This window comes from Cydia splendana, chromosome 2 (genome assembly GCF_910591565.1).
Source record: "Cydia splendana chromosome 2, ilCydSple1.2, whole genome shotgun sequence".
NCBI classification, from domain to species: domain Eukaryota; kingdom Metazoa; phylum Arthropoda; class Insecta; order Lepidoptera; family Tortricidae; genus Cydia; species Cydia splendana.
Genome location: NC_085961.1, coordinates 22,931,665 through 22,945,989, shown reverse-complemented (window position 1 = coordinate 22,945,989; position 14,325 = coordinate 22,931,665). Strand labels below are relative to the sequence as shown.

Genomic DNA, 14,325 nt, shown 5'->3' with positions numbered 1-14,325 from the left:
CGGAAGAAAACGAGGACTACGTTTGTATGGAGGAATGACCACTCCTGTTGGCTCTTAATTGAGTGTCATAACTTAAATCGTCGTTTCGTACTAAGTTTATGGTAGTGGGATTCTTTATCACATTCATCATCAAGAACAGCGGTCGGCAACCTTTTTTTGCGTAGTTTTAGTAGCATAGTTAACGATGAGTAAGTTGACGCGGGCCGCACTTTGTTAATATTTATGACTTTATCAGACATTGTCGTTTCTCAATATTACATAGCCAGAGCGGCTCGCAGGCCGCAAGTGACAGATTCACGAGCCGCATGCGGCCCGCGGGCCGCAGGTTGCCGACCGCCGATCTAGAAGAACTCTGTCATTATATTGTGTTGCCACGCACGGCTATGCGCGGTCACCTCAGGTCGTGGCGAACCATAAACGGTGAAAGCGCCGCATCCGTAACTAACCGAGGTCCACCCCGTCATTTCACATCTAATTTACGCCCAGTGACATAAGGACACCGGACGATACCAAAAGCAACGCGGAACAGTTCTCACTAACCCAACTGAGTAATTGGAAACCACTTAGTAGTAACATTACCAGGGCAGGAGAAAATTTTCAGATGGTTGGAAGTATTATAACACTTTCTCGGCAAATAGGTACAACGCAACACATTCTTGAGATTTCTAGTTACTGCGTGCCTTATTTAGCCACAGGTGCTGTTATAGATAGATCTGACCTGTGTCCTGTTTATCAAAAGCTTGTAACTTGTAATACAAGTGGAAGTCCGTTTTTGACAGCTTTTTTTAGAAAGGGACTTTAACTTGTATTACAAGTTACAAGCTTTTGATAAACGGGCACTGGTATTATAAAGTAGGTAGGTACTTTCATACCCATTTGTTATGGTATTAACAGTGTCTAATTGCCGTTTTAGGTTAATTGGGGATCTTTATAATAATCATAACTAAATTGGTGTCATGAAAATTGTCCAATAAGGTCAGATGGGGTATGAGTAACATAGTAAGTACCTATATTTTGCTCCGGACAAGAGTAACCGTACACTTAAAAATACAAATAAGTAGGTATTTTTAAGTAAATTTTATTTATGCATTAGTTTTATTTTTAGTATCTACATTTAAGTTAGTTTTAAAATCCTTTAAGTATCTCTGTTTATTTTACCTTCAAGTGTATCGCTTGTCCCATAGTTTCTCTTACCCCATCCCATCTAACCTTAAAGATAAATATCATGCCTTAATGATAAGTTAATAACCTACCCATTTCCTATAGGTAGGGTACTCAACAACGCAAATCATATTCCAAATTTTTTAGGTTGACCAAGAATGAACAAGATCGCTAATGTGTTCCAGATGTACGAGTACCTATACAAGTTTGGTATAAATAAACTATAAATAGGTAGGTAATAAATATGGTGATGGTGTGGTGCTGGTGTTACATCGCGTCGCGTCGGTCGTACAAACTCATTGCAACACGCGCAATGACCGATTATAGCATTAAAATACGATTCATAACTGGGAAATCAAGATGACTTCTTACGAATACGTAAGCAGGCAGGTAAGTACGTAAAAGATGGCAATCATGATACACTTACACCCGGCGAATTATTACGAAATGACAATCCGCTTTTATCATTGTTGTGTATGGTTTGCATTAATGCTCAAGAATTTTCGTGCTAAAATCGGCAGCAATGTTATTTTGATGAGACACGACGATTTTCTTTTAATGCTGAATTCATTCATCATTCATTCGGAATGATGCAAGTTCTATTTAGAGTGAACGCATAAGTTATTGATAAAACAAAAGAATGCGACCGCTCTACGTTGCCGCCGCAACGACGGATGTATTTTAATTGCGGAAACGGCATCAGAACGCGGATAGAGAAAGCCCCGTACGTATCAATGGACAAAGCAAAAAGATTTCCTTATTTTAGAACTGTCCATCAAGCTCTAATCCGCCTGCATCTATTCTATTCTCAGGACACTGCCGGGCTGGCCAGACACGCACCGCTCCATGACTCGCATCTCGCATTACCGGCTAGTCGAAAATTTCTCTTAAAACGAAAGTTCACGACCTCTGACGAACCGTAGGTTGGCAAAAGCTGAATTTATTCAAAATTTCGTAACATACACTCATTAAAAATATATTATTGCCTTCAACGAATATCTGCGTCATGTCATGATCATGATAAATTCTCTTAATGAATACCTATTGTATTATCAATATTATAATTCTAATTAATTTTGTACAAATCCACATTAAAATGTAAACTTTCAATTTACTTTCAATATATTAACACCTTATAAGTATTGACCAAAATGTACCTACTCTAGGCAGATCGTTGCGGTTTGGTTGTTTCGTTATAATGACGCGCGTTGTTTGATAAGTTTGATTTATAATGTTCCAAATATTTTAGTGTTACGAAAGCTTGAAGTAATTTTAAGCAGAAGTCGCTTCGCGTAGTGACGTTTTCAAACGATTTCTAATGTTTGCAAGCAACTACTTACACGGATTCATGTGGAAAATGTACCTATCATTGTAACGTAATGCGTGACGAGCAAATTTACGCTGGGTTATCGTAACATGTTTAAAAGTTATGGTTCACTTCATCCAAACCGTAAATGGTTTGTTTAAATACATATAAGTACCTACTACAGTGGGAACCTAGAATTATTTTCATGATCGCAATATTTTAATAATGGGGCATTTAACTATATATGCATGAGTAAAAAAAAAACATTTCTCATACCTACCTACTCTTAATAGCTGGCTATCACCATCAGCTGACCGTTGGTAATATTTAAAACAGGTAGCCCGTTTAGGTACATTAGAATAACATTTATTTGTTATTTATATTACCTAACACTTCGATAGTGGCCTATTGAGTTAACTTAGCCATTTAAAAATATACCTGCTAACTAAAACTACGAAATTTTGTTCATTCATATATTATTATGATTGTCCTTATTCTTAACAGAAGTAGCTAAATAGGTTATGTGATACAGAATGTACTTAGGTGGATATACAATTGAATACAAAATATCAAGTCAAAGATTGGTTGTTGTTGTCAAATAAACAATATTATCAATTAGGTATCAGTATCATCACTATTGGTAGCCAATGCCACTACACCCCTGACGGATGATTGTTGCAAATTTGGTTAATTCATTGATGCAGCTAATACAGCTACGCCTACATTGTTTAAACCTATACGACATTTCTTATTGCAAATACCGAATAGGTATATTTATATTAATAGTCTGTTAATAGTTTAAGAAGAGAGGCTCCATCAACGGTGTGATGGGTTCTAGGTATTTAGGGTTTCTGGTTTTCGACCTCTTTTATTTCTTGAGGCACGAGAAAACTTAATTAAGATTTAGTTAAAAGTTACCTAATTCTCGAGGAGAAAACCTAGGTCTATTTGTCTATTCCTGTTTTGATTTCATTTTTCCAGGCACACTTCGTTGTCGTTCTTTTTATTATTGCAATTTAAAAATGCAGGTATGTATTAGGTCATTACCTATGAAATTGGCGTTTTGTTCGGAGAATTTCAACGAAACACGAATTTCCATACAATTAATTTTGCGGATATTTTTTTGATGGCTAATTCAAACCAAACAAAATTTTTCCAGTAATTTTTGACACCTTTAAGGTATGTTTTCAATATCTCCATTTCTTGAAAATTGGTACCATTAGAAAAATATAAGTAATTTTAATACTCGAACCGACAGCACATGAAAAGACCTATTTTCAAGGCTTAATTCTGAACACTTAACAATAAAAAATAACAATTAATTGCTGTCAAGCAGTTTGGCGAAATCATATTGTAGTTTTATTGTAATTGTGTATGTACTTTTGTAAAAAAAAAAAAAACTAGGATCAGACTTATATCTATGAACAAAAACGCCAATTTCATAGGTAAGGACCTAATATTATCTAACATATATACTTTTGTTCTGGGTCAAATAACAATGAGGGAAAAAAATCTTTACAATCTTTGCTCCCGAGTTTGTAAAATATAACTATACGTCCCAGTAAATAAATACCTATCTTTGTTTTTTCCTACAGCAATACTCCGCAGCCTATTTATTCAGCATAAAAGCCTGGTATAATTTATCTTATGATTGGTTATTAGTAATACATAGTAAGTGGGCAATCACTCTAATAAAGCGCTTAGGCGAATATCGTCAGTCAGAGTAGCGCACTTACGCTAGTATGTACCTACCTATAAAATATCTACGTATAAAAGACAAAGGTCTGGCAAATGTCCCTCGTGTCCCTGTCACAGCAATTGTACCACGGGTAGCAATTCCACTACAATTATGCTGCTGCCGGTTTTTCTTGCGAGACATTGGCATTGAGTTCAACCTCGTTTACTATTACGCACCTTTTTCGACATTATTTTATACCGTTTTATTATACAAACGCTGCATAAATTAAGTACATTTACTTATTTTGTAATCTTAATGCTGAAGAGAGGGACACCCTGAAGCCTGGAAGTTTTCAGGGTGTCCAAGTCGTGTTGATGTTTAGGTTCATCTCTATTTAGGTTTTATTCTAGAAATTCTAGACTAGTATTATTTTATACAATCTTTTTAATGTTTGACGATCCTTTTGTGAAATTTTTAGTGTTAAATTCGATATGTATAATAATTCAATTTTATTATGGAATAATATTAACATCAATAAATTGCTCTGATAATTAGATTAAGATTAATTACGATTCATAAGAGCTTGTTGCTAGGCCTACATGAATAAAGTAAATTTTGTTTGTTTATTTGTTTGTTTGTTTGTTTGGTGATCATTAAATAAAACCACCGATTTAAAAAGCTAAGTTGTACATATGTCCTAACTCCTATGTCTATGTAGATTGTGTTTAGGTAAGGGATAGTAATGTTTCCTATTTTCGTAATTATACCTACACTAAAGTTGTGATGAAGCGTTTGACTTGCGTGCCTTGGGACAGTGTTTTTAATTAATATCACTCCTTTAAAAAATCAGCTCCTAAGTAAATACTGGAGGGATAATACTGCGAGTAATTAACCGCTGCAATTGCTGCCACCTCGCGCGTATCTCCGGATCTCGATGGCATCACCACAGGCACATTCCATTTTATGTTTTAATTAAAGGACATGCTTTAATTACTTTTACATTGAGGTTTTCTGACCTATTTGTGTGAAGGAGGAATCTTGATCGTATACCCATGCATTTAAATAAAATATATCATCACAAATTATTTTAATATGCGTCAGAGTAACTTATCTTACTCAGATATCTACGTACCCACATAACGACGGTATAAGGGACTGAATGATTGTTTCGTCCCTGTAAGCATTTCCGATTGATACCGATATTTCTCTTTATGGCAACTTTTTGACAGAATTTAAATGAATAAATAATTATGAATATTTACGGCTATCATGTTTTGCGACTAAATAGTTTGTTTATCTAGCATATTTTATCATGTCAATTAAATTACCTAGTTATATAAACAAAAGTAAGAAACAAAAAGGTAGATATAATAAACTAAAAGTTAGAGCAGATAGCTTACCGCATAAGACAATCATTAAAGTCCCCATAGTGTCTAATTATCATCAAAATATCCAATACTGCAAAGTCCTAAAATAACACGTAAACAGTAAACACTGGTCGAATTTTCCCGCGGTTTCGCACGCATGCGCCGTAGCCAAACTCGCGCGTGCGTTTGGCGCGCTTCGCGAAACAAATGAAGGCTCGAGAGCGTGCATACAACCAGTACAGATTTGGACACTGGACAGGAAAAGCCTAACGCGTTTCCGAGCTACGCTGTGCGCTAACAATCTACCATACCTGAAAAACACAATCAGGGCTAGTTAACGTTTCTCACGGCTGGCACACTTAGCACAGTGGGCAATTCATTTCGACGACCCTTGCTTTTTAAATGCTTATGAATCGTCATTGTTATGACAACAAAGGATGGCGCCCCTGAATTCTAAGAAACTTGCATTGGTAGGCATATATACTAGCAGCAGGCCCAACCAGTTTGATTAGGTATATATTATACTTATGTCAAATCTTTCAAATATGTTTTAATCAATTCAATCTAAGGACTCTCACGTGATGGTTTGACTTAAAATTTGTTAAGTAAATATCTGTACATGGGTACAGTCAGCTTCAATAGCAGCGGATCAAACAACGCGCCAAAAGTATCTGCCACCCTTGAATGTTTTTCCAATTAGATGTGTAGTTCTAGATATATATCAGACACGACACCCCATTCCCAACGAGTTTGGGCTCGTACGAATCATCGATAAGGAGGGGAGAGGGGAACAGCCTGGTACACTTTACATTGATTGTCATAGTTCAAAATATTACCTATTGAAACCAGTTTTAAGCCTCTGCACAACAACCTACGTTATTAACCTAGTTATGTAATTACTGCATTTGCACATAAATAAAGCTAAAGATAATAGTACAAATTAGATTTTTGCAACTCAAGGAATAATGTTCGATACTGCCCCATGAGTGGGTAGCTTTGAACTTACATGGGGCAGATTTGAAAAATGGGCTGTAACTGTAAAAGGCGATTGTCACAAAATAACAACTTTGTCAAATAAAACTCAAAATATTATAACACCCCATTTATTGTCATTACTACGACATAATTCAGATAAATAAAAATACTTTCAGTTTTACAATGTTAAAAGAAAGAGTTTTCATACGCCATCACAGTTGCTGAGAACTTTATTACCAAAAAATTTAGAAAAATTATGGCGGATAGAATCACAACCGCTGCGTGTAATTGTGTTTCGTGGTCAATTGTGTGTTATTCGAGCCGTGTATGATAGGTAATTTATTTACATCAACAGTCAAGTTAAAAGTACCTAATCTGTTTTCGTGTATTAATAAATATCCTGAAGCCTTTCTTCAAAGTCAAAGTTTTTTACGTGCGCAACATACTATTTATGCCCCTTATGGTTAAGTATTACTGATGGCGCTTCAAAATGGATGCATTAAATATCCGTCAAGGGCTCCACAGACCTTGCAATAAATCCAGGCGATTTTTGATCCATTGCCGCCTATAGTGCGACATAAAATAGTAGATATTAAATAAAATGGAGCTCAAAAATTTCCATACTAAATTGTTGCCATGTGTAAGCATTTTACGTCAAAAATGTGACAGTTACGTAGAAAGTGGTGCCCTCATTTATTTTCTACTATTTTATGTCGCACTATACGATACCTAAGTAGGTGCAACAAAGTCAATCGCTCTATAATAATTTTTGGTTAACTGCGAATTCTCAGTTCGGGGCGAACTACTAGTTATAAGTATTTATTATTTGTTTCTCCATTTTGTAATTCACGGGCCTATAAATCCCGGTCTTTTGATAGGCTTGCGTGGGGATATAGATCCAACATGTAGAGGCCCCTTGGAGAGCTTTAATGTCATGTAGAACGCCTGCTGGAACCCGTTCACAGGCGCAACAATAAACACCCATGAACCGGTTGCAGCAGGCATTGGGACTATTGTAGAAAAAGTGAATAGTATACCGGTCTATGGATTGAAGTTTAGGTGGTCAATGAGACTGGGTTATTATAGAGAAGTCCGGACACCAGCCATAACAATGCTTAAACACGTTATCGAGGCAGGTGGTGACTTGCCGCTGACTAGATGGGCCCCTGAAACTGCCGTCGTGAAGACGACCAGGAGCAACATCGGTGTGAGCGGCTCAGGGGTGTCGAGAGGTGTGCGCCGCTTTCTACCCAGTGGCTGTTACCAGCCACTGTGCCAACTCGCGTCTTATGCATGTTTCACTTCCACCCCTGCGGGCTCAGCACGGTTCCATTTTTATCGACTATCACTATGCGCGTCCCTTTCGCACTTACATACTTGTTAGAACGTGACAGGCATGGTGACAAGGGATAAAAACGCGACCGTGCTAAGCCGCCTGGAGCATATAGCTCTAGCGACTCCTCTCTGGACGGCCAATGAAGGCAAGCCAGAGCTAAGAGTCCTGCGGGTCCCCTTGGGGTCCACTCCGGCAGACGAAGACACGCCGGAGATGGAGACCCTGACCGAGGTCTTGGGAGCACTCGGGTCCGTGGGGTCGTTACTCCCCAACAGCTCGCCACAAGCTGCCCTGCGGGCTAAGTATTTATTATTATTATGTATTTATTATATTTTGGTTCTCTGTGATTCTCATTATTTTTATAATTCCTTACCTTTTTTACCTGTTAACAAATAAATCAATAAACTGCAATGTGTTCAGCGGTGAGGTGGATAAATTGGATAATGCTGGTTCAGTTGAGGCGAAGATAAGTAAAGCCGTCTTGTATAGTCACAAATAATTATATTATCAAAAGCACAAGTTACATATTTAGGTAGTAGTAATGATGTGAAGTATTAATTATTCTCGTTCCCATGGTAATATAATTCAAGTATAGAACAATACCATAGATAAACATAAAAAGGAGTTACTCTTCTGTTGGACTTGCCAACACAATGTTTTAATTATTTATATAATACTAATTTAATATTTTGTAATATTGTACCTACCTAAATACAAAATTCGAATAAATATTATATTAAACATGACTAAACGTAATAAGTACTGAACCACTTGGTTCATGGAATTTAGGTAAATGCATTATTAGCATTTACTAAAATAACTAAACTATTATTGCGGTTTCAATTTACATACCTAAATCCTAGCCTAGTCGATAGTGACCCTGCCTATGAAGCAGGAGGTCCCAGGTTCGAATCCTGGTAAGGGCATTTATTTGTGTGTTCATCATCATCATCACACAAATAAATGCCCTTACCAGGGCTTGTATATATGTGTATATGGGCATTTATTTGTGTGATGACGATGATGAACACACAAATAAATGCCCTTACCAGGATTCGAACCTGGGACCTCCTGCTTCATAGGCAGGGTCACTATCGACTAGGCTAGGAGGCCGTTTCATTGATAGATTGATAGATCACAATTTGTAATAATAAAAAATTTAAAACAAATACTAAAACGAAATATTTTCGAATTTAATTTCTTGGGGTTAGATATGAGGATATTGGGTATTACTTGAGGTATATTTTACATAAAATAATTCAACGGTTTCGTATCTGGAGGAGCCCAAACTTGGTATGTTTTGAAAATTATTTTCATTTTAATTGAATGCAAGTGACGGAAATATAATAATGTGATAGATTTTTAGAACTGGCAAAATGCCCTTTCATTTAATACCACACACGATAGGTTTCTGAACAATTTTTTTTTATTTTCCATACAAAAAAAAGATGACGTCATAACTCCTTTCCGTTTGTGTTTTTTTTTTGGTGCTACGGGTCAAATTGATTCAAATGGCCTAAAGATTAATCGTGCCGATTTTCATACCTTTAACACCATTTGCAGCTGATTTTGGTCAACCGCTACTACTATACCTGGTTCGTTCATGTTCTGTCAAACTTCAAATACTTATGTCAGGTGACAGTTGTGTGGGTCGATGTTGCGAGCCCAAAATATGGATTTGGATCACTATCGCATCACAAATACATTTTTAAACGCATTTGTTCTAAGCTGCCTCCAGTGATAGCTGTCCCCCTCTCCCCTATTTGGTGATTATTTATTTATTTTAGTTTCTTTACTTAGACAACGTTTGGTATTCACGAAAGACAATGATGTAAATAAATTTAAATACAGAGTTTTATATGCTTTCTAAAATACATAGACAAGATAAAACTATTAAATTATCATAATGTTGATTTTCCGCAATTAGTTTTGATGATCAACTAACAAATGACGATCATTTGTTAGTTGATCATACCATTTCACGTCAAATTGGTATGAAATTAAACAACTTTAATATCTTGAATTTCTATCTTTTGTCTTGAATGTCTTGATCATAAGGTCATAAAGCAGACCATAATTTTCCACGAGAAATTGGCATCGGAAATTGTACGGGTATTTTATTTGGTTATGTCCACCTTTCTAAATAATTGAGAGGTAGGTGGTACTTAAACATGTTCTGGACAATAGAGTTGTAAACAAACAATTATGTTATGTACCTGAATATTTAAGTGGTAAACGAGAACTTTACTCTATGCCCTACTCACATTAATAAAATGGCTGCTTTTTGAACCTATTTAATTTTTACCATCATCGCATGCGATTTTGCCTAGGCAATGTATCAAAATACTAAGTGTGCTTCAGGCCTTCTGAAAAATTATTCAAAGTAGGTTACACCAATGACGAAAATGGCGAAAACTTTGTGTTTAGTGAGTATTTATACTTACTTCAGATTGCGGTATGATAGCGGAAAATTATTGATAAGCTCTATATCATCATGTTAAAGTTGCGCCATAGATTAACTTATTCCACTAGTAGGTATTACCCAAGTTTTAAGGCAAAACTTATATTATGCAGAATTTAAATTAGGGAAGGCCTTGACATAAGTAATTTTTTTTGCATAGTTAGGTTGAAGAAATAAAGCATATTTGTATATATTAAATACATTTTAATGGGCGCGATCAGTTTCGATATAAATATGCAGAATTCGGCCTTCTCGGATTTACATACCTACTTTCTACTCTTTCTAGTAAACTACGAATATTGATGTATTAAATAAATAAGGCAGCCGTCCGACCGATGAACAATTTTCCCGCATTATAGGTACTGTGTTACCTAATTAAGGTACGTATACTTAACTGTATTAGCTCCCGTAACAGTTGCATTATAAGTACGCGTACTTTATTGATAATTGGTCGCTTCACGTTATTGTGGTTGAGGCGGTTCACATAACTGACGAATATATTTTCTAAGCGAACAATGAATTTGCAAACCATTCGTTATATTACAAATTACAAAAATGGAACGTCTATTCGAACACTTCTCTCACACATTCAACACAGGGGCTTTAGCTAAGTTTTTACCTGTATCTTCCTACAAATTTCAAGTCCCTTACCTACTCAAATTGTTCCCATCGAAAATATTTAACTCCCTTAGGGCCACTTGCGCCATTCAGGGTTAGCCACTAACTCTTGAGTTAACCGTTAACACAGGGTGAAATTGTAGGTACTGGTAACTCCGGGTTTAGCCGGTTAACCCCAGAGGGGTTGAAAGTTTGTATCGAGTACAAACAGGCCCCTATTTCACCACGGTGAAAGGTGCGACAATTGTCGACATCACTGTTACTGACATCACAGGCCTCCATAGGCTACGGTAACCGCTTACCATCGGGCGGGCGGTGTGCTTGTTTGCCACCAACATTTTAATTAAAAAAAACTCCATTATATCGCCAATAAATAAGTACTTATTTTGCGAAGCTAATGACAATTGTCACAAGAAACACGACACCGCTTACCATCGGACGGGCGGTGTGCTTGTTTGCCACCAACATTTTAATTTAAAAAAACTCCATTATATCACCAATAAATAAGTACTTATTTTGCGAAGCTAATGACAATTGTCACAAGAAACACGACAATTGTCACAAAATTCCGACACAGAACTCATTTCCTGTCAAGAATTACCGAAAATTCCTTTAAATCTTGTGACAACTGTCATCATCATCATAATAAATTTCGCAAGAGAAATACCTACCTATTTTTTGCCGATATAATAAAGTTTTTTTTTTAATAATACAATGATAGTGACAAACAGGAATACGGGCCGCCCGATTGTAAGTGGTAACCGTAGCCCATGGATGCCTGTGACGTCAACAACAGTGACAGTTGTCGAATGGTCACACCTGTCACCGTGGTGAAATAGGGGCCAGGTACTTTAGGGGACAAGTGTTGGAAAAACATAATATTATATACAAGAATAGTAATTTTAGGGTTTTTTAAAATTCATCCCCGTGAGGGCTTGAAGGGCTTGAAAGTTTGCATCGGGATGAACATTTTTGTTGAAGTAAATAACTTGAAATGTCGTACATGTGTGCAATATTCGGAAACAAGACAAGTGGTTTCAGCGTTTTTTAAAATTCATCCCCTTAGATGGTAAAAAGGGGGTAGAAAGTTTGTATCGGGATCGAAACCATTTTTTGGGTCGCAATGAAGGTTTACTTATGTCTAGGTAGGAAACATCAATAAAAAAAACATTATGTATCACATTTTATTCCATTCCACCATCGATATTGTTATCGCCCTTATTATTATATGGATATATAATATAATTACTTACTAGGTTTCCTTTCCGACTGAAAGGCAAGCACCACAATGTTCGTAAGTACCTACCTAATACCTACTCGTATAAATTTACAGCATAGGTACGCGAATTAGGAATGTTATAGTGAAAATACGGTTTTGAGCTGTTCTGTTCGTGCAAGGCGTCTAGATCCTTCTAGGTTTACTTAACTAGTAAAATAATACATTCTAGCTAAAACCGGATATTCACTGCAACATATCGCAAATCAAGCCACCATTGTCCTTTTAGTTTTTTACTGATGATATATTATCTATAGGTAAAACTATGTAGTATAAGAAGCATCCCAACTCCAGACAAAATCTAGTTGGAAGACCTGGCGAGATACCACCTACCTTCGCCGCCTAGTGCGCCGAATTCGATACATATTCCGTCATGAAAAACCACTGGAAAAACAGAGCCTGTGTGCTGTTTTTCAATATACATATGTATACATATGTTTCTTGCCCCTAGAACAGGAAGAAACATGTAAACTGCAGGAATATGTGCGTGCCTGTCTGTCTAACTGAGCTGCGTAAGAGAAAGAATTCTTAATGCAATCTCCGGCGTAACAAGTGTCGGATCTTATCCGTCACACCTGCCACAGCTATAAAAGGGCAACCTTTCCACTGCAGATGCAGCCAAACGGAACTCAAAGCTGCGCAATCCGCTTACATGACTGTACGGTGGGACAGGGCGGTATTATGGAAATTCCACCGATAATTGCCTGACATTTTAGACAGTTTCCGGCAAATTAGGCGTGACAGTGACACGAATCGTCTGTAGAGGCCAATTCACCCAATTGGTTATCTGACATGGCGCAATTTAAGTCACTAGTCGTTGTGGTAAATTAACCGCTTATAACAGAACAATTTTATTAGCGACGGTCGCATTTTTATCGCTTGTCACCATGCCTGTCAAGTTTTAACAAGTATGTAAGTGTGAAAGTGACAGGCGATAAAAACGGAACCATGCTGCGCCCGCAGGTGATATTACACTGGGCGATATACATATACATAAGCACTGTGAACAATTCGAAACACTACAGTATGGAACTATGGACCGGGATGCTTTTTAGGTAATTTTGTTTGTTTATCTACACGCAATGTTGGAGTAGAATTAAGTACTTACCCCGCATCCGGTATTACAACTTACTTAATCGATTTCTTAAATTAATCCTTGACTTAATTCTAGAAACACAATAAAAATGGCAGTGTTTTATCTTACATTTTAGTACATATTATTTAGGGTAAGTGTAACCCAATATGAGCTTTTTTTATTAACAAGGGCTTACGAAGTAGCCGGAGAATAAAAAGTTATACAAATAACAATAAACGAACAGAACATTCTCCTAAAAAAACATTTTTTTAAGATTTCTTTGTGTCACATTTTAACATTTAAATATTGTATTAGTATTATATGGAATTGATTAATTATTAAAAAATGGCTTTATATTTTAAAGAGATAAATAAAATAATCGCACAATGTTACGACATTATTTGTAAATTTGTAACCCTTTGTCAAAACAAAATTGTACGATTTTTACTCATTATTAATAACTTAAACGTGACTCTTAATTGCGTATCCAATAAATTTGAAATTACCTCCAATATTTCACAGAGTTTGTATTTTATTGCCGTTATGATAACACAACTATATTTTTTTTTAAGTGAAGGGGTCTCCTATACAATACAAGAAACCTATTCTCTCTTGTTATTGTATACATAGGCACAAACCTCAAGCTCGGTGTGATAATAAAGAAAAATATACTAACAAAAAATATTAAAAAAAAACTGGTCGATCGTGAGTCGGACTTAAGGAAAAAATTAAATATAGTATAGTTCGTTTTTTTTAGCATTAGAAAGAACTTGCAAGAAGGTAAGCGATTTTGACAAGTCTTTTAATTGAAATACGCTTTTTAAAAATCAATAACTATTACTTATGAAAGCAGAAGAATATAAAAGATCGTATTAGATTCATAATTGTTACATATTTGCCGTAATTTATTTTTAAAATGTGTTTTTCAATTAAAAGACACATCAAGATTGTTTACCTTTTTTCTAATGCTAAAATAAACGAACTATAGGTATAGATGGTCACGCAAATCTTGTCAGTAGAAAAAGACGCGAAATTCAAATTTTCTATGAGACGATATCCCTTCGCGCCTATA

At 36.1% G+C, this 14,325-nt stretch overlaps 1 protein-coding gene across 1 annotated transcript in view; it reads right to left on the bottom strand.

Moving 5' to 3' along the window:
• The window catches only part of LOC134806035 (uncharacterized), a 47,102-nt gene extending 41,514 nt beyond the window's left edge, over positions 1-5,588 (bottom strand). Inside the window, exon 1 of the mRNA XM_063779244.1 lies at positions 5,546-5,588. Within this exon, the coding sequence (XP_063635314.1) occupies positions 5,546-5,573 (28 nt within the window). The 5' untranslated portion in view covers positions 5,574-5,588. The remainder of the gene's footprint in view (positions 1-5,545) is intronic.
• Positions 5,589-14,325: the final 8,737 nt, after the last annotated feature.